The sequence below is a fragment of the Periplaneta americana genome, chromosome 8, assembly GCF_040183065.1.
Source record: "Periplaneta americana isolate PAMFEO1 chromosome 8, P.americana_PAMFEO1_priV1, whole genome shotgun sequence".
Lineage (NCBI taxonomy): Eukaryota > Metazoa > Arthropoda > Insecta > Blattodea > Blattidae > Periplaneta > Periplaneta americana.
In genome coordinates, this window is record NC_091124.1 from 134,741,673 (window position 1) to 134,766,810 (window position 25,138).

Below are 25,138 nucleotides of genomic sequence, written 5' to 3' on the forward strand. Positions count from 1 at the left end.
ACTTTATTTGTTTTACACTGTCAGAGCTGAACATCTATTTTTAAAAGTAACTGCCATTAGTTTAATATATGGATATTAAAAATCTAAGTAATCAATAATCACCACTGATAAAGAATACAAAGAAAACTATTTGTCTACAACAGACATAAAATTAACTTAGACTTTTAATAAAAACACCATTAAGAAATACAAGTAAAAAAATAATTTTTCATTCTCTGATGTATAGTTGATTCAAAACACTGAACATATTAGAAAAAGTGCAATACAATTTATTAGAGATAAGTCTATACTTCGCAACATTTCCTAATTTTGAGCTTTGATACTGAGTGTTTGATTTGGTTGTGGCCCCATTGCTCAAAATATGTTGTTGTTGTATTCTAATGCCAGGGGTTTGACAAAGTCATTTGACCTCTTGCACTCCAATATTTTTCGAAGATATTATCATGGCCAGCCACTGAAGCACAGATTTTGAAGTGTTCCGAATCCATTTCTTGGTTTGAGTTGCACAGTGGGTAGTTAGGGGACTGATATATTCCTATTCTATGCAGGTGTTTGTTTGGCCAGACAGTCATGGCCTGTTGCCAATCTAAATGCAGCTACAGACGATTTTGTGGTAAATCGGGAATTAACTGTGGATTATGATGCAGAGAGTTCCATTTTTTCCCTTGAGATTTGTGTTATCAAATTTTGTTTGTTGAAGTGTAAGTATGTAGATTTAATAAATCTTTTCACAGAGTAATATGTAGATTTAGCAACAGGTCTGTAAGCAGCAGTGCTGCCCTTCTTTGCTAAAGCATCAGCATTCTCGTTTCCCAGGATTCCACAATGGGATGGTATCCACTGGAGCATTTTAGTTATTTCTGCTGTTTGAAATGAAAGTATGTATTTAGAGACTATTGATAGAATAGCTGCTTTGGAGTCTGACAATATAACTGCATTCTTAAATTTATTGATGTGGCATAGAAGATTCCTGAGACTTTCACTTATTACAATGATTTCTCCTTCAAAACTTGTTGTTCCATATCCAAGAGATCTATAAAGTGAGAAGAGACAAAATATTGTACCATATTTACTCTCTTCTTAGCTGATGTTATACAAGCATTCCATTATAAAAAATTTAGTTGCTTCTGTACCAATAAAGTAGTCCCGCCCAGAAATCCGATTGGGGGACTATTTTGCTGCATAGAATTGGAATATATCAGTCTCCTAACTGTCCATTGTGCTACTCAAACCAAGAAATGGATTCGGAACACCTAAAAATCTGTGCTTCAGTGGCTGACCATGACAATAATTTTGAAAAATACTGGAGTGCAAGAGGTCAAATGACTTTATTGTCAAATGCCTGGCATTAGAAAACATCAACATATTTACTCTCTAAACATTCTAAATAATGCACCCAAATCTCACCAGTTGCAGAAGCTGCAGATTCGTATCGCTGCCACTGGACTCCCTCCTATGCCCCATAGATGACACAACTGAAATGCTCATTGTACTAGTAATTATTATTTGTATTTATATTACTATGTAATGTTAACTTAGGGTCTTAAAGATAGATTTATCATTGCCCTATATATTACAAAAATTATATTGCTCATAATGTAGAAGTAAAGTACTCTACTTTTTTTTTCAGATGAATGAATGAATTCCCCTTATTTTCCTTCAATTAACTGAAGAAATCAACACATTAAACGAAATGAGATAACAATGATAATAATAATAATAATAATTCATTCTAGTACCGAGGTCATGGAAAGCATGGGGCTCTACCTCCATGCCCCCCAAATGCCTTCTTGACATGTTACGGGGATACCTTTACCTTTTACCTTTAATAATAATAATACTAATAATAATAATGATGAATGAAGTCCATTACCATACACTTGTCAACAAAATTAAACACAATTTTGTTAAAAGATAAAGACAATGAATGAATCACTCAATGAAAGAGAATACAGGTTCAAATTGATGCCACAGTGAAGTGCAATGAATGAAGCAATTATGTTAGGTGGTGAAAAAGGTTAATATAAGTAGGCTGGTGATGAAGTGGGTCGTAGTTCTTGAGTGGGATACCAAGCATCCCTTGATGGAATGGCCCCTCTTAGTAAGTTATATCTGAAGTCACCGTTATACTGATTACTGCGAAAATGGCTTGCACATAGGCCCTTCTGTAAGGATGAGGATTTTCTGCCACAGCTGCCCACATGTGGTACCTGTTACAATCAAAATTCTATTATTATCTTAAAAAAAATACACAATGATTTAATCATGATGTAAATAAAATAATTTTCATTTTATTTACATCAAATAACTGTTACTACTTAAATCACAGATTAAAATTATATGCACCTAACATGATTAAGATGAGAAATTAACTTCCTGAAAAAAAAAAAAATATATAAACGTTTTTACATATGACTGTTCCGCTGCTTCTTAAAACTATTAGCAATATATACGAGTAGCAAACTTGCATCTCTGCAATGAACAAAATATTGTATGACTTGAGGCTTTCCCGGCGTTTGATGTAGAATAACTCTTCTCGGGTTCTCAGCCAGGTGAGTTGGAGATTAGCTTCCAAGCTTTCGATGGCTAGCTCTGCCATCTTCTTCAGGGATGAAGTGATGTGGGACCACGTCTAGCCGGTATATATGCAAAAGTAGGGCTTCCCGCTGCGGGCCAATCAGGAGCTAGTTCCTAGTCCCGACCGCCAGGCGCATTCTGGTTGGCGGACACGGCAGCCAATCAGGAGCTACTTGCTGGTCCCGACTGTCTGCCGTGTGCTGGTGGTCTAAGCGTATTGATGGCAGGTTTCCATGCTGTACTCAGCTGTAGACCCCCGTCTCTGTTGAAATTATTGCCATCTAGCTGGATTTCGATGGCTTCCTTGATAACTAAGTCCCAGTAACCTGATGTCTTGTCCAAGATGGTGGTGGCGCTGAAATCTATCTTGTGACCAGTTTCTAGGCTGTGTTGGGCTACTGCAGACTTATCAGGATAATATAGTCTTATGCTGCGTTGATGTTCCTTGCAGCGTTCCATAATAGTTCGTCCCATCTGCCCGATGTAGCATTTCCCACACTCACAAGGTATTCTGTAGACACCAGGTGTCCTAAGACCAAGGTCGTCCTTAACTGGTCTCAGCAAGTTCTGGATCTTTGTGGGCGGCTTATGGGTGGTTTTAATCCCGTGTTTTCTTAGCATTCTGCTAATTTTGCCCGAGATGGGGCCGTAGAACGGGATGTATGCCCTGCCCTTTGTCTCCTCTTGTTCCTCGGCAGGTGGTTTGTTCGAAAAGGCCCTTCTGAGGGCCAAGCTGATTTCCCTGTTGCCGAAGTTGTTCTGTAGGAACGTCTTACAAAGGTGACAGATCTCAGAAGGGAGACTCTCTTTGTCCGAAATCCCTCTCGCCCTATGTAGAAGAGTCGACAGGACCGTTCGTTTCTGTGCCGGATGGTGGTGGCTGTGTCCATTCAGATATAGATCGGTATGAGTCGGTTTCCTGTATACTCTGTGACCCAGTGTGCCATCTGACTTCCTGGAGATGAGAATGTCTAAGAAGGGGAGACATCCGTCTTTTTCCACCTCTTTCGTGAACTGGATGTTCGGGTGGATATTGTTCAGGTATTCTTGGAACTCCTGAAGTTTTTCTTCTCCATGAGGCCAGACGACCAAAGTGTCATCTACATAGCGGTAGAAGTGAGCTGGTTTCAGGGCCATGTTCTCCAGAGCTCTGTGCTCGAAGTCTTCCATGTACAAATTGGCTATGGCAGGTGACAGAGGTGAGCCCATGGCTACACCGTCGGATTGCTCATAGTACTGCCCTTTGTACATGAAGTAGGTGGAGCTGAGCGTATGGTTAAAGAGTCCAATTACCTCAGGCGGGAAGTGAGGTCTCAATAACTCCAAAGTTTCCTTGAGTGGGACTCTCGTGAAGAGGGATACAACATCAAAACTCACCAGAATATCAGATGGATTTGTTCTGATGCTCTGTAGAGTCTTGATGAACTCTGCTGAATTCTTCACATGGTGGCTGCATTTTCCCACAACAGGGTTCAGAAGACTGGTGAGGTATTTGGCCAGCCGGTAGGTGGGAGAACCTATGGCGCTGACAATAGGTCTCAGGGGAACCTCCTTCTTGTGAATTTTCGGCAACCCGTAGAGTCTAGGTGGTCTCGTGGAATGTGGAGTCAAGGACTTCGTCACTTCGGTTGGCAGATTGGCCTTCTTTAGTAAGGCTGTTGTGCGCCTTTCTATGGAGCTCGTGGGATCGCGGCTGAGTATCTTTTATGACGGATCCGCTAGTAGTTCCAGGATCTTCTCATGGTAAGTATTGGACTCCATGACGACCGAAGCATTTCCTTTATCTGCCAGTAGCACCACAATACTTTCATCCTCTCGTAACGAGCGGAGTGCTTGGTGTTTTGCCTTTGTAATGTTGGGTGTGGCTCTACCGGCCCTTATGAGGGCCCCGCAGACGTCCCTGCGAATCTCTTCCGCAGTGTCGGTCGGGAGTTTGTGGATAGCTTGTTCCACTCCGCTTATGATTTCCTTTACAGGAGGTTTCTTGGGTGCTAGGGCAAAGTTAAGTCCTTTCGCTAGAACCGATACCTGGTTCGGGTCCAATGTCTTGCCAGTCAGGTTGACCACCACGCGGTCAGAATCCAAAGGTGGTGTGACTTGGTTGGCAACAGACAGTCTATTAAATTTGTCACTTTGCCTAGTGGTCGCCTTTCTCCTGTAAAGTTGCTCTTGTGCCGTGGTGAAACTGTCAATCCACTCCCAATCCTGCGGATGAAGCGCAGAAGTCAACTGGAGGTGGATGTCTAGAAGCTCGCGGGCGATGGTGTCCAGTACTCTCCTAGTGTGGTGTATCCGTTCTCTTACGAGCGCCAGGCTCGTGCGTCAGAAGATTCTCCAAGCTGCCAGTGAATTGACATGGTGTCGAATCACGGTAAATCGGGGGATGGTGTCCTGGTCCTGGCACCTCTGTAGAAAGGCCAGAGAACAAAGTGCACTGGCCCTCTTCTTACGCAGCTGTTCGAACTTGCGGATGCTGCGATGCATTTCCTCCCCATAAAGGTGAACAATGTATGACTTGAGGCTTTCCTGGCGTTTGATGTAGAATAACTCTTCTCGGGTTCTCAGCCAGGTGAGTTGGAGATTATCTTCCAAGCTTTCGACGGCTAGCTCTGCCATCTTCTTCAGGGATGAAGTGATGTGGGACCACGTCTAGCCGGTATATATGCAAAAGTAGGGCTTCCCGCTGCGGGCCAATCAGGAGCTAGTTCCTAGTCCCGACCGCCAGGCGCATTCTGGTTGGCGGACACGGCCACATGGTGAAATATATTTTTCTTCCTATGAATTCATATAAAATTTCACCACAGAAAAATCTTTGTTTATTACAGACATATAATTCTAGCATTTTCTGAAGAAATGGACAGGTTTTGAAAGTTTGCTTCTCATATGTCTTTTCCCAACTCCTAATTAAGGAGCAAAAGAACACATGGTACAGGTAGTCAAGTAGAGCCTACTTTCGGAATCACCACCTAATTAAAGCACAGTATGATGCTGAGGATTGAAATGAATAGTTGTAGCTCATAACAATATTCAAAGTAAAAGTTGCACAATGCCAAATGGACTATGTATTTATTCTGAAAACACACAATGCTAAGCTCTTCTGATAAATTTATTTGTAAATATTAATCTCCCTAAATAGTTGAATTCTTTTCTAATGAATAACAAACTGAGCATAATATCTTGCCTAAGTCTAAGCTAATTATTATTATCATTAAGTGCAGGTTATTAGTGCTGTAACTCTTCATGTATTAATAATGAGGCCTATGTGTAAACATAGTAAATTATTTTTGAAGCGATGTTGTTAATTACTTAAAATAACACATTAACAAAATACACAATTATGTAGGAACTAATACACAAATTAAGTTTAAATGAATTACAAAAGAAGGCAAAAACTCATTTTAATAAACAAATATGAATTTGACAAATAATTCTCACTTAAATTTAAAAATTACTACAGTTTACCAACCCTGACTATTTACTGATGATATATAAGGATATCTTTGCATTGAGCTTATGCCAATGCCATTGCTTACCTTTTAAGCTGTGCTGCATTACTTGGCACAGGAAACAGGAATAACCAGGTCTTCTCATTACTATCCGATTTCTGACAGTACACTGCAGCACATTCACAGTGTAAAACACCGCCATTTGTCTTTCTATTAACTGAAACAAACCAGCAGTAGCCTAGTATCATATAATGCATTAATAACACTACATTTCATACAACAATTGAAGGATTGCAGTATAATCAACGTTTGTGAAATATTCCTGGAAGAATTCTATCCACGAGTCTATAAAAATAATAAATATCTCCGGCAATTTAACTCCTTTTATTTTATCAAAATTATTCCAGTAAAGGTACTACTGTTAACTGTAAAGTCAAATTTCTAAAATATTTTTTTTCGGGAATAACACTTCTTTACCATTGCGTTACCAAGCTAAGGTACCCTGCCATCCTTTGGTAACGCAACTGTAAAGAATTACACCGGGAACAACATATTTAGTCATATCAGATTCTGTCCCACGAATTTTAAGATGTCTGACCAACTTAACCCGTTAGCGCCCAGAAAAAAAGTTAGTCAATTTTGTTGTTATTTTTATGAAATTATTGTGTTAAGGGTGTAAGAATTAAGGAAATGCCACATTTCTGAAAAAAAAAAAAATAATGTAATCTATTAGATTTTAGCTGATACCATATGGTATCACTGGGCGCTTACAGTACTGTGATTACACAAAAATACAAAGATAGCCTATGCTACAATAATGAGGCCTGAAGCTCTTCACTGAGTTCATGGTGTATGATATTTTGCAAAACATGTCACACACAAGCCTACATTACATTTCTGACACATTGTTCGGCCAAAGGACTTGCATCCTTCTCCAGCACATCTTCTTCTATTGCAGTGCGCAACAAAATGATGGAGTCCATCAAATCTCAAATCTGACAAATTTTGTCGGGAAGGATGTGCTCTTCCAGGGGATTTCTGTGGAACACCATAGCGCGTTAGATACACTTGGACAATTTCTCTTCGGAAGTCAAGCTGCGATGTTCCCTTGTGGATTTTCTTGTAGAGGAACCATGAGTTCATTACGGCCATATCTAACAGCCAAGTGACAATGGACCAATACCACTTTTTGGATCGAATACCGATACGGTATTGCGCAATCCCTTGGTCCATGATATCTGTTCCTCCCATATTGGAATTGTATTTTGCAATACAGTCTGGGCGAGGTACCATAATATTCTTCTTGTCTTTCAGTGAGTACCTCTTCACATTTCCAATTGGGGCAAGTCCAGTGCTGTTTGATGCAATTGTAACAATAGAATTATCCATCCATCTCACAAAAATAATACCATTGTTGTGTTCAATAATATGCTGAAACTTGCCCCTGATTTCCTTGGAGAAAGCTTTCTTATCAGGTAATGGACATGACTTTGGTACTCTGTTCTCTCTTATGGTGCCAACTGCACCATATCCTAAATGTTTCAGGTAAGCGAATAAATTCACTCCTGTAAACAAGTTGTCCATGTAAAATGGTGAAGGGTACACGTTTGGTTGGTAGTTCATCCAGCATGAGCACTAATGGAGACGCAGCTTTGCCAAATAAACTGTCATAATCACTGTCACCACGCTCGGTCTTGTCCTGATACAAGTCAAAATCAACCAAATATCCATCACTAGTATTTAGACACCACACTTTATACCCAAACCTTATGGGTTTGCTACGTATAAATTGTTTGCAACCGTGGTGTCCATAGTACCTAATCATTGATTCGTCGTAAGATAATGATTCAGTAGGTACAAAATTAGTCAGGCATTTTTTCTTTAGTCTGTCCATAAGTGGGCGAATTTTCCACACTTTATCTTCACTATTCGGTGCTGTGTTATCAGCAAAGTGTAAAAATCTCTGTATCTGGAGAAACCGATTTCTTCTCATTGAATTGCTGACCATGGTATTTTTTACATCTTCATGAGTTTCCCAATACATCCTTTTAGAAGGCAAAGTATTATACCCACTTAGAATCAAAATACCGAAGAAACACCGCAATTCTGACACAGTAATTTGAGGATCCGCTTCAGTTAGAAAATGTGCATAGTGCTGAGTCTCTTTGACAAGATATTCTAGTGTCTCGTCATCAAAGAACTCTTCAAATAAGTCAACACATGACATATTTGAAAAGCGTGTATAGTCAGCAGGAGGAAATGAAAAATTACTATGTTCCAAATCACCTTCGATCCAGTCATATGTAGTTGGGTTAGTTTTTCTTTGTTGAATCCAATCAGGTGCTTGTTGCTTACGTTGCTGTTGTTGTTGTTGCTGCTGCCGCTGCTGTGTAGGCTGTATGGATGGTGGGAAGACACTAGAAGCAGTCACTTTTTGTTGAATCAAATCAGGCGCTTGTTGTACAGGTCGTTGTTGTTGTTGTTGCTGCTGCTGTTGTTCTGTAGACTGCAAAGATGGTAAGAAGATACTAGAAGCGGCTAAACTTTGTTGAATCAAATTACATGTTTGTTGTTGAGGTCGTTGTTGTTGTTGTTGTTGCAGCTGCTGCTGTGTAGGTTGTACATATAGTGAGGCGCCACTACAAGACATATCAGATGGTTCATAATCTCCTCCAATTCGTTCATTGTTTGCTAAGCGTATTTCAGCTGCAGCACGTAACTGACGTCCTGTTACATTATATATCATTCCTCCCTCATCTTCATTTGCTGAATCCTCATCAGTGTCAACATGGACGTCTGGTGGCACAATAAATATATCCTCAGTTTTATTTGCTAAGTCATCATTTGCTTCTATTATATCTAATAACTCAGATAGTGTCAATCCATCACTGGAATAAATAAATAGGAGTACCATAAATAAATATATGTAAGTAAATAATTTAATTATATATGAATATACCCTACTTTTATGTCTATGATTGTAGATTGTATATAATTTACGGTTATGCTGTCTAATTAGGCACAACATAACATTTAGAAAATATGATACACGTATACATACCTCGATGTTATAAACGCCCAGTGATACCATATGGTATCGTGGTCTTTAAGACATTGTTGCATAAAAGTTATTTATATTATTGAGATTTAAAATTTGCATGCCACTTCTTTGACTCATTGTTAATATATATTACATATTCGTTAGAAAGATAATGAAGGTTAAAAGGATGATATTGTACTTACACGTATTGAACATCCATGATCTTCACTTCTCACAACCACATCCACACTCTTGAGACTGGCCCAGCTCACTAACAACTCACACGTGTGGAATGTCTACTCGAGTGCATCTGCTACGTCACGCTGAAGAAAATATGACCCTCAGACTCAACCCCTAAAATACCAGGGGCCAGTACTGCCAACGTTACACTTATAGTGCAAGCTGATACCAAATGGTATCTGTGGGCGCTAATGGGTTAACTTAGCTATATACAAAAATAAGATGTTCGTTCATACCCAAAGTGTATATTAACTCTGTTAGCTTACCTTTAAAGCTCTTGGCGTAATTATAGTTAGGCCTAATACACTGTTGTAATTCAACACAGAAGTCAGTTCATCATGTGGTAGTGGTAGAAGGAAGGTAATCGCGTTCTGAAGTTTATCCCTGAAAACAATTACAAATCTCAGTTTAATAAACGTTTAAGATATGACGGAAGAATTCAGTTTAAATTAGAAAACATGACGGTGCAGTTAAGCTGCATCTACACGGTTCAGTTTTTCATGCTCGTACGCACGCAGTCTGGGAAGAATATTGAAAGAATCAAGTTTAAAGCGCATGTCGAATTAAGATACATTAAGATTTTCTATCTACAAGGTACGCCATATTAATATTAAAATACCAGAATACCATGTGATGGAGTGTAAAAACCGATTATAGTTTCACTGACCAAGTTCTGCAGCAGCAAAAGCTAAAATAATATATTATCCTGCACATTGTGTGCACTTCCGTTATTATTAAATACCAATCTTGCAGGCATTGCTTGAATGTGTGAAGTTGAAAGAAAAGTTGAACAGTGTAGATGTAATCTCAAACATATTTCTTTCTTACCTTTAACGTTGCGAATTATTTCTTGTTGCAGGAAAGCACCAGTAACTTCTCGATCTGTTCAAATTTCTTCCTTAAGCAGCCATGTTCGTCCATTCCATAATTTATACAAGCTTTAAACAGAATAGGAATGCCAACATCCAACAATTGATCAACTGAACAAATGAGGTTAATAGGTCATACACAGTACACTAATATGGCTACTTTGTTCTCGAATGAAAATGCAAATTAGCTATATAGTAATAGTAATAATAATCCGAATATTATAAAACTGACACATTCTGTAAATAATGGATATTAATATCTGTTTAAAACTGTCATATTGGCAAAACTTATAACCAAAGAATTTTCGAAACCAAAGAGTTTTGTACTGCTAATTTTACAAACTCTGTGATCGAAATACAGTCAGCGCTGTCCTGACCACATGCGGCAAACTATGGAACATCTATGAGCATCCAACATCTATCATTTGAGTTAAACCCCCCTGGTTTTGACATTGTTTCAGATAACTGTGCTATAAACAGAAATGCTGTTTCATAATTTACTAATACCCCAATAGCAATGTTACAGAGCGACCCCTGTACTTTATTTTTGACAGTGTACTTATTTTAAAGTATGTCAGAAATAACTGGCTGAACCAAACAGATCGTCCAGATATAGGATTAGGGTTTGCTAATATACCACATTTATTTTGTAATTGTTTTGCTTTTCTTGCTAAATAATTAGAAACTCCAAATTATTTTTCAATTGTCTACTAGTTAGTCCTACTTTTTGCGAGAATCGTCAGTATTTGAATCTTTTTTATTTTTTTCTCTCACTATTTGTGACACTACTTTGAAGTTTATCTTTAAGCTGGCTTATAATTTCAGATTCTGAATTTTTTTCACAAATTAATTCTGTGTATGTTTATCACACAGACTGTCTATACTTCCAAGCTTTCACAATTTGTACTCTACACTTAACAAATTGGAGGTACTAATTTATTACTTTACAGGTGGTCAATTAGTCACTGGCTGTGAGTGATTAATAAATATGACTGGTTTTTATAATTTGTATTGTGATTGGTCATAATAAGAATGCATGTTACTGGTTAGTTTAATTTCATAGCATGTTACTGGCTAATTGAAGTTTATAGTTTACTGTGGTTGCTGGTAATAAGATATATTATTGGTTTGTTGAGAGATATGATTTGTTAGTGATTACTTTCATCATATGTGCAAAAACATATACAGGCTATGTGTCAGAAATGTCTTAATATGCTTAGTATGAAAGATCAAGATAGTTATGTGAAACAATTTGCAATATATCATAACATTACTGTTACAATTGAATATCATGGTAATTAATAGAGAACGATTAGGTTAAGAATTTTTTTTTTCCAGAATTTTTAGAAATAACATATTTTGAGTTATTCGAGGTCAAAGGTCAAATTACATGACCTTGCAAACTAAATTTGAAAGGTTTTTTTTTTTTCATTAGCTAAGTTTCATTGATACCTCTTTCAATCCAATGAAATGATAAAGAAAAATGTTATGCTAATTAAATGAAAAGTATTTGTATGGAAAAATGTTTTTCTTTCATCAATTTGAACCCCTGTATCTCATAAAGTTCTAAACCTAGAGAGCTAAAATTTTACACAAATATGTGCTACTTAGTACATACATGCGTATTAAATCAAAAGAGATCAGGTTGAATATTGCACTTCTCTGTGTTGATTTGGCATGGAATGACTCTGTTGTATTAAATTAGAGGCTATTGTTCTTATAGAATATTAAAAGAGTTAAAGAGTGGTAATTGTAAGATTTTTGTATGTAGTGATGGTAATGAAACTAGAGATGTAAGAAATAATTTGATGTGTCAGATGAACAGAGGTCAATTATGATTCCTAGTACAGATGTTGTAACATTAGTGTCTTATATTTTTGCAATTATTTAGAAAATTCTAGGTCACAACAAAGAATTTTTTTTACAACAAGAAAATCAGCAAAAGGTGTTGTTCAGAATTTCTGTAGACAATATGTCATGTAATTTATTATCAGCCCTTCAATGTATAGTAGGTCAGAATGTGGAAAAGATATTGTCCAGTCTAATATATCGCCTATCGTCAATAATTTAATAAATGTGGTGAAGGCAGTCATGGCCTGAAGCTGACTGTCACACCTACGAAGAAGATTAATAATTTAGTGAACAATTATGTGAAAAAAGTGAATGATTTCCTAAGGAAGAATGGTGTTGCAAATTATAAAAGGGCCAAGGGTCACAATGAATTGCTATTTTTCTAACTGTTGGTGAAATTCATTGTCTGTAATATCTATGTAATGTTTTGCAAAGTATTCTGCTCAAGATTTATGTAAAATAAGTAATGATGTAATCAATTGTCGAGTGGGTGTATAAAATCAGTTCAGTCACGAAAGTGCTAAATGTAGTTACAGGCATTCTGCCATTTAAAAAATTGCAGAAATTTTGTGTGTAATCGGCTAAGTTATATCTATGTTCTGTAGGGTACAAAGTTAAGGACAGGTGTATATGCAGCCATGTCCAGAAATCTATATTCATTGGCGGGTTAAAAGCAGTAAAAACAATAAATATTGAATTACTGTGTTATGCACAACATATGTAATGGTGTGTAAAAGAGTCAAGACAGTAATTTAAATCAGCCCAACAGCCACTGTAGTTAAATATATTTTAGAACATTGGCCACCCCTTATGTATCTGGGTCATTCCATAGTTACACACGTAACATTTTTGAAGTAACTATGATCTTCATAGGATATATAATTAAATACTTAATAGTTCATGAAAAAGACAATTTCTTTTAACATAAGCATTCCTATATATAAACACAAATTCTTAAAGAAAAGAATAGTTAATACTGTAAAAAATATTAAATATTGTATTTTCTTGCCATTTGATTTATTACCAAAATGGAAAATGTTCATATTGTTGTGGCAAATGACATAAATGCATTCAGTTGTATTCCAAATAATTAAGACACTTGTGTAGTATACTTCGCACGAAAACATGACGATCTTCCCTCATACCCTTCACCAGTTAATTGCAGGCACGCGCAAGGGATAAACCCTTAGCCGAGTTGCCAATTCTTGAAGTCATTGTGATTTGCGAACATTTTTCAAACTGTGTTCCGTGAAACCGCGATTTTCAGTGAGACTGTATTATCTTTGTAAATATACCTTAATTTATAATTACTAAAACAAAATTCGTATAAAAATGAACAAACTTATTTTTAAAACACTTTATATTTATATTTTCACTAACATGTTTTGCCTAAATAAACAAGGAAATACAGAATTATATAATAAGTGTTAAATTCTCATGTTATTGAAGTTCCAGAATTTTATACTTAATTAAGGATGTTGCGCTGGTAAAATTTTCGAAAACTGTGATCATTGAATAGCAATTTATAGTACAAGAGAGTAAAATTAGATTTTGGGTGATAATTTCCACGAGCGCATAAAATCTGTTTACTCTAGTATGCTATACGATATTTTATTCATTACTGGTATGTAAATTTAATTTTAAATTGTAGGTATTTTCTTTGTAATGTGTTGTTGGAAAAGCAGTTCATATATATTCATTTTATTATTGCTAATATGTTGGTTGTCATGTAGAGAGTGATTTAAAAACATTTAATTCACTGCTGTAAGTTAGAAAACTTTAAGCACTGCTGTGAATAACGTCATTATTTAGGTTGCTAAGGACAGTGAAATAAAGACCAGTTTGGATACCAGTCATGGATAAATGTATTCCTTTTACATCATTATTTCATAACACGAAAATCATATTAAAGCACAAAAGAATATATTTGTTTCTCTGCCAGTTTAGTTGCCGATTCGATGCAAATTTTCTGTAGGCCTAAGGAACGTAATAAGATACGAAATATGATTGAATTAATTAAGGGGCATGTACACTTTTTATACCTTAAAATTCTGTTATGTAATATATATAGGCCTAATATAAAATTTAAATTTCTACACCAACTATTGAAGTTCATTCAGGTAAAACAACCTGTATTAGTTTCTTTTTTAGTTATTTAACGACACTGTATCAATTACTAGGTTATTTAATATCGATGGGATTGGTGATAGCAAAATGGTATTTGACGAGTTGAGGCCGAGGATTCGCTATAGAGTACCTGACATTCGCCTTACTGTTGAGAAAAACCTCGGAAAAAACCCAATCAGATAAATCAGCCAAAGCGGGAACTGAACCCACGCCCGAGTGTAACTTCGGATCGGCAGTCAACTCAGCCAACTGAGCTATGCCAGTGGCTCTGTATTAGTTCTGAAATTATGATTTTTAATGTAAAGTGCGGCATTGGCTATAATAGCTGTTACGTGGAATATGGCATAAGCTTTTTTTTCTTCTTCGCAAACTATATTCCTTAAAAAACCTTTTCCTGGTAATTCCGAAAGTGCTGGATAGAATCGAATGAAATTTTTTCTGCATTCTTAAACATAATGTACAAATCAGGCCAGAATATTTCCGCAAGTTTATTTGCTGTTGGCGATATCTCTTTCGCGTACTGTTCACATACTGTTCGACGAAGTAAATCACGCATAAAATCATCTTACCGAATTATGTTTTAATTTATTTTCTCTTCAGTTGGTGAACTGTAATTCTTAATTTCTATGCCCCATATATATATATATATATATATATATATATATATTTTACCAACTCCGCCGGTTGCGTCCGATGTTAAGTGATTAAGATTTGTACTTATCAAACTGCTTCAACTTTCTATTACTCTATGGGTAGAATTTCTAACGTTAGACATAATTTTAACACTTCGTTTTCTTAGCTACGCTCCTCTGCAAATAACATATTCTGTTTTCTTCGACGGTGTTATTTGTTCTTGTCATGATCTTCAGGTGAATCAGGAGGCCTGACTGTTCCAACACTCTTTAATCATGGCCAGAATGAATTAGACATATTGAAACGCACAACGGTATAAAACAACACGTCGACAAATGTCTAAAAAGACACTGAGAACGGGTGAAACCGAACAGGTAGAGGCAATGACTGCTAGATTTGGCAATGCTGGGATCTATTGTATTTCTGCCACGCGGCTAGGGGTTGAGTAGAGGATGGGGGTTTATCAGGGATTACCAATTCCAAGAACAGAGGCCGTCATGTTTTCGAGCCAAGTATACATGTAACTGCTAAATCACAAACTTTACAAAAAATTAACAGTGCCATTAAGAAATAAAATATTGCAAATATGTTGTGACACACGAACATTTCTGTCATGTAGATTACTAATTATTTCTAAATGCACTGTAATACATCACATCTTGTGAAAGACTTAACTTATACACTGCCTACAATTCTTATTATACAAAACACTAGATTACACTAAAATATACTTTTAAATTCAAAATATGCACTGTTGTTTACAACCATATGAGGTGATATTTCCTGTGTAATGTTATGTGACGAATATACCAATATGTCAGCCATTTGTAGTACTTCTTTTCTTGGACATCACAGACACTTTAAATTCTTCGCTACCACAAGCTATTGTATTTGATGTCTTTTTTTTTTACTTGATCATTTAACGACACTGTAATGACGACTAGGTTATTAATGTCAATGGGATTGGTGATAGCGAAATGGTATTTAGCGAGATGAGGCCGATAATTCACCATAGATTACCTGCCATTGAGAAAACCTCGGAAAAAACCCAACCAAGTAATCAGCCCAACTTAAATTCTTGAAAATACTATCAAAAATGTTCAAAATGTATAAATATTTATATCAATAAAACTAATATAGATTTAAATAGGCCTATCTTTTAGAATTGCTAAATGATACCTAGTGGAAGTTAATTAATGTTATTATATAAAAAGATTTAAAATTAATATAAAAAATTTAGTACCATATACCTAATGTGTAAATAATTACACCAATTTATTTATACATAGGCCTAATATGTTGGCTACCTAGTTACCATTAAAATGTACTGTATAAGCTTGTTTTTATATGAAATAAATTAACATAATCCAATATTTGTAAGTTTTTAATTCAAGGAATTAAAAAAATAATAAACTGTCAACTGTCCAAAGACTGGTATGAACTTCACAGGTGATACCAAGAAGGCACCACTTATGAGGCAACTAGGCTAGGAGATAATGCAATAGCATGACCAGTTCCTTTGCCCCTTACAACAGTTACACATATTTTCAAGAGTGTTTAACCTACATTTTGTACACTGAAAAAAAAAAAAAAACCTCACAGGTAGGTGTGTGCACACACACAATTATCTAAAACAACAAAAAGTATTTTAAAATCCACTACTAATTATGTTTAGGCGTGATTCGATGACTGGGAGATTATGAACAACAAATGTAATGTCCCCTTCTTAAGAAAGGTAAGTTGCAATTTGTAAAGAGAAATTAGTTAGGCTGCATAAGCTGTAATAGCTTCCTATACACTAGTGTAATTTGTTAATACAGTACTGCGACTTGTTCACATCCTGAAAGACTCAGAATTATTATTTTGCTCCAGATTTGAGGTTATGACCTCAACACCAATAAGACACATTGTTTTCTTTTATTGTTTATTTTGCTTCCATTCTATAAAATATAATTAAATAAGAATTGCATAAAATCTTGACCATAATCTGAAATAGTTTTCATATGTAAAATTTATTTCAGATACGTGCCTTCAAAACTTCCTGACTGTCCTTCATATCTTTGTGAAGCATCATCATCCAGGGAAAATCCTATTCTTCGTAGGGAACGTCTACAATACAATCGCCTTAAATGGTTCAATGGAGGAGAGTTTATCTGTGTATAATAAACAAATGGAAATGATATTTAATTCTTTAGATGAACTTGCTTCTAAATCGAAATTGGACAGTGATTGGGTACTTATGACGAAAGATACCTCTGTGTGTTTGTTGTTAACTTGTGAAGTTCCTTACCCAGAATACTGTAGCCTATTATGTAGTTATTAATAGTGATTAGTTATAGTGCATGTGAAAGATATACAAGTAAGAAGGATAGACAACGCAACTCTTCCAGTCATGGTAAGTGACATATGTAAGTTAAACACTATAGTGAATGAAATTAGTGTTAGATTTAAAAATTGAGAATATGCAGTTACTGACAAACTGGAATTGATTCAAAACTTGCTAAACAGCTTGTGTATCGATCTGCCAGGAAAAGAGCCAATTAGTTTGCTATTTTTATAGTTCAACAAGTTTCTCTGTTAAATTGTAAGAAGTCAGCATGAGATATCCATGGAAGTTAATGGTTTTCTGGTCACTGGTACAATCTGTATCCATAGGCTACATTGTTACAGATACATAAGAAGCAATTCAGGTTTATTGTTGCCTTTTGAAATTACATTAAGTAGGATCTGCAACAATTTTTCCGCAAGTACAATAATAGATCAACAGTCTTCAAATTTCTTAAATTATTTGCCCAAGAAAGTATAATTTCTAAAAGACGAAGATAAAATTGTCTTACTGCTCGTGGATGAAATCCATTTAAAAGCCCAGTTTGAATACAAGAGTGGGAATATAATAGTTGGTCAGGCAGAAGGAAATTCACAGTTTTTATGGCACAAAGTTTGGACACAAGTTATTTAGATGTAGCACATATCTTGCGTGTTCCAACCATAAAAGCCGAACATTTGTATTTGTTTGGAAGCGGTATTATTTTAAAGCTGGAGGAGATAGAGTTAACAATGCTATAAACAGAAGTACTGTTTCATTATTTAGTAATGCCCCAATAGCAATCTCATAGACCGACCCCTGTACTTTATTTTTGACAGTGTACGCATACTTATTTTAAAGTGAGTTATGTCAGAAATAACTGGCTGAACCAAACAGATCAGGTTATTAGATTTAAATTTTTCTGTGATGGTATAGCTGCAGAGGAGAGGCTTCTTTTGCTGCTCTTAAAGTCCTTCATGCCCTAGAGGACAATTTATTGAAATATGGTAAAACTCTGACGTGTTAAATTGTTACTCGTTATTCAACAGTGTTTTCCATAATCATTAAAATGTACATAGTACTAAAATGTTACAGGTGGCTATTAAAACATTTAAAAAGTTAAAAGTTTCAGGGCTTTAAGTATCCTCAGTAGCTATTAAGTCAGCCAGCTAAAAACACGTACCACGAACTAATACACTAAATTCTCAGAATATTACAGAATTTATGACTCGCTTTTCTGTGTGGTTGAGCAAAGGAATGACAGGTTTCAGTATGCAGGCAGTCGTCATTCTATCACACAACAGTTGTCTTGCTTGACTTATTTTCATTGGATCAACATAATGCATAGGAACTATTTTTTAACTTGTTGGGTGCAGACAGATGACCTGGAAGACAGATGTGGTAACTACCATCAAATGAGTTTCCATTTTCTCAGGAACCATGACCAAATTTTATGGTGTAGGAGTTGAAGCTACTTGATTGTGGTGTGATGCAATCCTTTATTAATAATTTGGCTGAAAATGTAATATTTACCATCAAATATTTGAAAAAAAAAAACTAAAATTTTCACTGTGCCAGAAACTTTTGTTACACTCTCTAGATCTTTATTCATCAGAGAAAAAAATGTTAACTGTCGTAAATCTATGCATACTAACCTGTTTATTAGATGCTGACAAAACTTCAACAATTATGTTAATAGATCTAAATTTCACAGTTACAGCACGAAATATAATTATTTTTCTGAACCAAATATTAGACTGAACAAATCAAACGACTGTTTTAGCTCCATAGCAGTTGCTACAATCAATAAATTGTCACAACAGATACATATATTGTACATTTTAACACATTTAAAGTCATCTTGCAACATTTGGTAATAGAAACCCACTTTTATGATATTAGGATTGTTTTGAGTGCCACGTAGGTGTGAGGCTGTCAAAATAGAGGGGTAAAATGGCACATTAGAGAAGAGCAGCACTATAGAACAGTGGAGTTAAGCATATTGTTAATGCCTTGACAGCAGTTTTCAGTTTGGTTTTGATAGTTCACCTGTATTGTTAAGAATTATGTTTGAGATTACAGATATACACAAAACTTCAAAATTTTAAGACTGCATTTTACCCATATATTCAAGAAACAGGTTTATGGCTTCATTCATCAGGCATACTAGGAGCAAGTCCTGATGGACTTAATGATGTTGAGGGGAAAAACATGTACACTTGAAGTAAAATGCCCCTATATTCACTACAAATACATTAAACAATATTATAATTAATTAATGAAACACATTACGCACTTAAATTTCTTCCTACGACTGTTTTTGTGAACATGATATATATTGGTCGAAACAACATAGCGTAAAAGAAACTGAAATCTTGGAAAGTTAGAACTCGATAAATAAAAATTCAGGCACCATACAAAAATTTTTTGGTGCCATGGCAACCTGACGCCAGATATTTGTCTACACCTGGATGTGTTGTTTCTAGTGAAATGAAACGTGTAGCTTCTTTCCTAATTTGGTTTTTCTTTCACAGATCCTTATTTGGAAAACTACAATGACTTGAAAATTTGTTCACCACATTTTTTTCTGTTAATGGTATTAATGTAAGTCTATTCACATTATTACTTCTTATGTTCGTGCAACCATGGCACGAATTTATGACTGAAAAATGACTGCAATATTTGCATGTTTTTTCCCATGAAGAGTCCTCAACGAAATACACAACAGGCTGCTGTGGAGCCCATACTGCCAAATATCCTACATCACAACCTGTCATATACAACTGACCTTGGATTTGATGACAGTAATAATGGTCCATATTTAAAAAAAAAAAAAAAAACATCATCATCCACAAACAATATATAATCATTTACCCCTTTCAGTGCCTGAGTCAATGTTGTGTTTTTGTATTTATAGGGGCATTTTATTTCACGTGTACATGTTTTCCCCTGAATATCATTAAGTCCATCAAGACTTGCTCCTAGTACGCCTGTTGAATGAAGCCATAAACCTGTTGCTTGAATCTGTGACTTTAATAACCCTGAGACTTCTAACACAGCTACTGCTTCATGCTGTTTTCCTCACTACACAGCTTTTACACTTGACATATCATAACCAACAAGTTTTTTAAAGATGAATGGGGGAAATCTATCCCACTGACAGGATTTGAGTAAGATACAAAGTTACTTGCAGTAAATCTACACTTTCTCCGAGTTCTGTCCATCTAGTGTTTACTGTCTGCCCCTTAGTCTCATCAACAGAGTAATTGCTGCATCTGACAAGGTGCAGTGTTGCTTTAAGAAAGCACCTTTATCTTTTGCACTATTGTAGTTCTCAGAAAAGATAACCAACTTTTTCCATACATGGTGCTACAAATGGTTTCAGGTAAACGATGTTCTAAACCTAATAACCAAGTAAACCTAACTGTATGATGATCCTTGAATGAAGAAAACACTATCTTTTATGTCTATTGCAGGCTTCTTATTCAAAGGAATGTATTCCTTTTCTGCTGGGAACAATTATTCAATAGTCTTAATTTCACTACCTTCCTTCTGCTTTCTCACACTCCAGCTGCAAGACTAGTCAGTCACCTATACATTGTGATGTGCGTGTATAAGCAGCACTGCCATATGATGACATCCAACTGCTCCTCAAGGACAGAAACTTGCAGCACCACCGATATTACCATCTTCCATCGTTAACTATTAAAAAAATCAGATCTCAAATTAATAGGCCTATTCACACTAGTACTACGCATGTTGAACTAACCTCAAACATGTATCAATTTACACAGTAATTTACACCAACCTGAAATTCATGTTTTATTTTCCATACTAGTTTTAATATTATATACGTATCTTACATTATTTATACATATCATATGCCTTTTACCAGCTAGTCATACTTACCTCACAATTAGTTGGGACAAAATTATCCCGATGCATCGTCATGCTATATTTCCGGCGTAAATTTTCTTCTTAAGAAATATAAATACACTAACTTTCGAACCAGTTAAATAATTGTCTTTAGAGGTAGTTAGCAATATTCGTGTGACATATTTCCGTTTAATTGTTTCTAGAGGCAGACACGCAATATTTACGTTGCACATTTGTACATTCACATGTAAATATTCGAATTAGAGATGGCCGATATTTCACAAACCGATATTTTGTCACAGGTATTTTTTTGTCACAGATGAACCTGTGACTGATGATGCGAAATATCTGTGACAAAATATCGCTACCGAAATCTGCTCCGTATTCAGTAGTCTGTGACTAAAATATCACTAGTGATCGATTCAGTACTCTTATCTCTTAGGAAAAGGAAGTCTGTGACGTTCTCAGAACTTTCTCCTCTACGTCGTGGGTTTGCGCATGCGCATGATACAGTAACAGCAATCGGGCGGTGACATTTGATTATTTTTTCGTGATATTTTCTTCAATATTATTTTTTGCAAAGTGATGATTTGTTGCAAAGTTATTAGCGGCATTATAATAATATAATTATCAGTCTGAAATTTTTGTTTTCATAGTTAGTCTGTAGCCTATATATGTTTTATAAATATTTTATGCATTCTCCGATATCTTTACATTTTCATATAACTGTGAATTCATATTAACTTATATGTATTTTCCACTCAATTTTTACGCAGTAGCAATATTTTTTCAGTTATACTTTTAATTACAAACAGAATAGTTAAAGGAGCCTACAACATTATCTTAATAATGTCACTGAACGTTATGCTCTTCCGAACTTTCGAAGCATTTCTCAGAATCCGACAACAGTACCTATAGGCCTAGTATTAAAACCGAACGAGACAAAACTGGCTAATTTGGTGGGCAACTTATTTGACTAAACTAACCTTGAGGTAGTTTTCTTCGTATTCCCCTTATACACTTTGCATATACGAATCTGTGACAGGTCAGGTTTGGTTAGTTTAAGCTTTTATTATGCCTAGACATATATGATCAACAACTAAACTAGCGTTGAGGTAGTTCTCTTCGTACTCCGCGCATACACCTTACATATACGAATCTGTGACAGATTAGGTTTGGTTAGTTTAGGCTTTGCTATGCCTTGCATATACGATCACCTGCATCTCCACAAAAAATCAAATTCAACGATTTTCATTTCCGATATCACCGAAACTACCTCAGCGCTAGTTTAACCCGATCAACTGCATCTCCACAAAAAATTCCTTATAAATGCAATGATTTTCACGTCCGAAATTGCCAAAACTACTTCAGCGCTAGTTTCACATCTTATTATAAATGATGTGATTACTTCAGATATCACCGAAACTACCTCAGCGCTAGTTTAATCCGAACAACTGCATCTCCACAAAAATTCCTTAGAAATGCAACGATTTTCACGTCCGAAATCGCAAAAACTACTTCAGCGCTAGTTTTACCGTCTTATTATAAATGATGTAGTGATTACACGATTTAAATAATACCATTGATTACCAGTACCACTTTATCTTTTGTAAAATCCTATCTGAAGAACTGTTTTGTTTCGTAATTATTTTCCAATGTTTTTCCGAATACTTATGTTTCGTTAATTTTTATTCTATGACTCAATATTATAATGTTAATGCACGACTTAAAATAATTATCCATTATATTATATACAATAAAAATGACCAATTTTTAAAACGATTAGGATAATCACATAACCTCAATTTCTCCATATCCAACTACATTTAAAAATGATCAATTGATTCAATATTTATAATATAACCTCTTGGCACAATAGGTTAACTTTTGACATTTATTTATTTATTAATGGTACATGTACATAATTTATTTGTTGGATTTTCCCATATAAATCACTGATGTGTGGCGCGTATAGAGAAATCGCATTCACATTTCATTGCTCTTCAATATTTCTGCTAGTTTTTATGGGTGTGACAAAATATCGGTGTAATTCATGCATATTGTGCTTACTTATCGATATAAAATATCGGTGTGACAAAATCACAGATAAAAGTCACAGATATTTAATTGTCACAGTCACAGTTGTCACAGATACTTGAAAATATCGTTTAAGCTCATCTCTAATTCGAATAACAAGCTTCCTTATACTCGCACCAAGTAAATACCGGTAATGATCTGACTGGCAGTGCATGAGATGGCCGCGCATGCGCAGCATGAGGAGTTAACAATCTCACAACCTGCTCTTGGTAATCTCAGACTACTTGATGATCCTGACTCGAGCCTCTCGTGTTTCTCGCGTCAGGATCATCAAGTACTCTGAGATTACCAAGAGCAGGTTGTGAGATTGTAGACTGCGCATCCTGCGCATGCGCGGCCCTCTCATGCACTGCCAGTAGTTGGGCAACACGATTCTTTTTCAGAAGTCGATTCCAACGATTCAATCATACATTATGAATCGATTCTAACGATTCGTTCACGATTCTTCTCAGTCTGCGATTCCAACTATTCTTTTGAATCGTCAACGAGTTCACGATTCTTCCTACTCTGCGATTCCAACGATTCGTCAACGAACGACTTACAGGACACTTTCCATTGCAAACCACGCGTAGAACAAAAACGTTCTACATCTCTCGCATAGATGGCATAAGAGGCGAGACATTTTGATTGTCTCTTTCTCATTGGCTGGAACCATTCAGCATGACCTCCATTAATCTACAAAATTACCCAAGATAATGTTTCTAAATTATAATTTATGAAAACCTTATTACGAAGTACGTTTTTTGCATTACATCTCTATTTAACTATGCACATTTCAGGGCTGTGTTCATTATTTTCCATACTTCACAAATGTAGTACATATTTTGATTTCACTCTCGCTCGGGAGCATTCGACACGGTTCGGAAATGTCCGTTGACAGGTTACATCACGAGACGATAGAAGCAAGAGGAGTAGAATAGAAGAGAGGGGCTCAAGAGGCGGATTAAGTGTAATCTGTCAAGAAGCTTCTTTTTACCAGCAGTGGAGCGCCACATGCACAAAAATGGCGGGATTTTCAAACGACTTCCTGCACCGGAAATAGCGGGAATTTCAAAATACTTCTTTGCACATCCCCGTTACATTCATATTAACATGAATGCTTGAAATGTAACCATCCCTATTACGATTTTTTTTTTTTTATTAGCCAGAAACCTTTTTTTGTAAATTACAATACCATAAGTGTTTTCAGAACGAGATATCTCATGAAGTAGAGTAGTAGAGGTAGGAAATGGACTGTGAAATTGGAAATGATTTAGACATGACCAAGCAAATCTGTTATGTTGGAATGTATCAGATTTATTTATTAACAATATTTCATTTTGTACATAAACACAAAGACCTTTATTGAAATTAACTGTTTGATGTTTTACTGTAATAGAGAAAAGATCGTGAGCTCACAATAGGTACTATATATATATATATATATTAGCAACATAGTAGTAAATGTTACACAAAGAAAAAAATCATACCTAAACATTCTTAACACACTACATATTTATTAATGAAGTAATCTCTGCTCTTTGAAGTCGGCTAACCGCTTAATTTTCTGATATTTTCAGATATACTACCATTAGTTATTATTGTGTTGTAAGGAAAATAATTTCAAATCACCCTTAGTAGAAATTGGAGTCTACAATGCTGTGTTCTTATTGTCTCCAAATAAGTAGCTATAATGTGTAAAGTCTTCTGGTTACATTGAAGGCAATCGTGCACAAATATTTTTTTTAGGATTAACACTTAATGACATTATGTCAGTTTGTTCATGAACTTCTACATTACATTTTGGACTATATGTGGGGAATATTGGAAAATATTGTATTCACTAGTGTAACTTTGTGTTCAAACATTACGAACATTAGTGTTGTGGTTAGTTAATTTAAGTTCCATTTCTCTGAGAAACACAAATATAACAAACTGAAGAAATAAAATCATACACAGTACATGATAAACATAAAATTAAAACAATAAAAATTAATATTTAATGACATTATGCCAGTTTGTCTGTAAACTTCAACACGAAATTTTAAGCTGCCTGTGGGGAATATTAGAGAGTAGAGTAAGAGAGTTAATGGGTTTA

At 35.5% G+C, this 25,138-nt stretch overlaps 1 protein-coding gene across 7 annotated transcripts; it reads right to left on the reverse strand.

Moving 5' to 3' along the window:
- Positions 1-5: 5 nt before the first annotated feature.
- LOC138705073 (piggyBac transposable element-derived protein 3-like) lies at positions 6-23,267 on the reverse strand. 7 transcript variants are annotated; one of them, XR_011333577.1, is made up of 6 exons: positions 20,998-23,265; positions 20,634-20,790; positions 10,132-10,241; positions 9,570-9,687; positions 6,111-6,240; positions 721-2,210 (listed from the first exon to the last, which is right to left on the reverse strand). XR_011333577.1 is itself a non-coding variant. In XM_069833675.1 (2 exons), the coding sequence occupies exon 1, from the start codon at positions 9,112-9,114 to the stop codon at positions 7,495-7,497; it is 1,620 nt and encodes a 539-aa protein (XP_069689776.1). In that variant the 5' UTR covers positions 9,115-9,247; the 3' UTR covers positions 721-2,210; positions 6,111-7,494. The 7 variants fall into 7 exon arrangements, 1 of the variants encoding a protein (XP_069689776.1); XR_011333575.1 differs by having other exon boundaries at positions 7-2,210; positions 10,132-20,790; positions 20,998-23,258; XR_011333574.1 differs by having other exon boundaries at positions 9,570-10,241; positions 20,998-23,267.
- Between the last annotated feature and the right edge of the window lie 1,871 nt (positions 23,268-25,138).

Coding starts and splice junctions, on each gene's coding strand:
- LOC138705073 (XM_069833675.1), bottom strand. CDS start 9,114: ATGGTATCACTGGGCGTTTATAACATCGAGGTATGTATACGTGTATCA.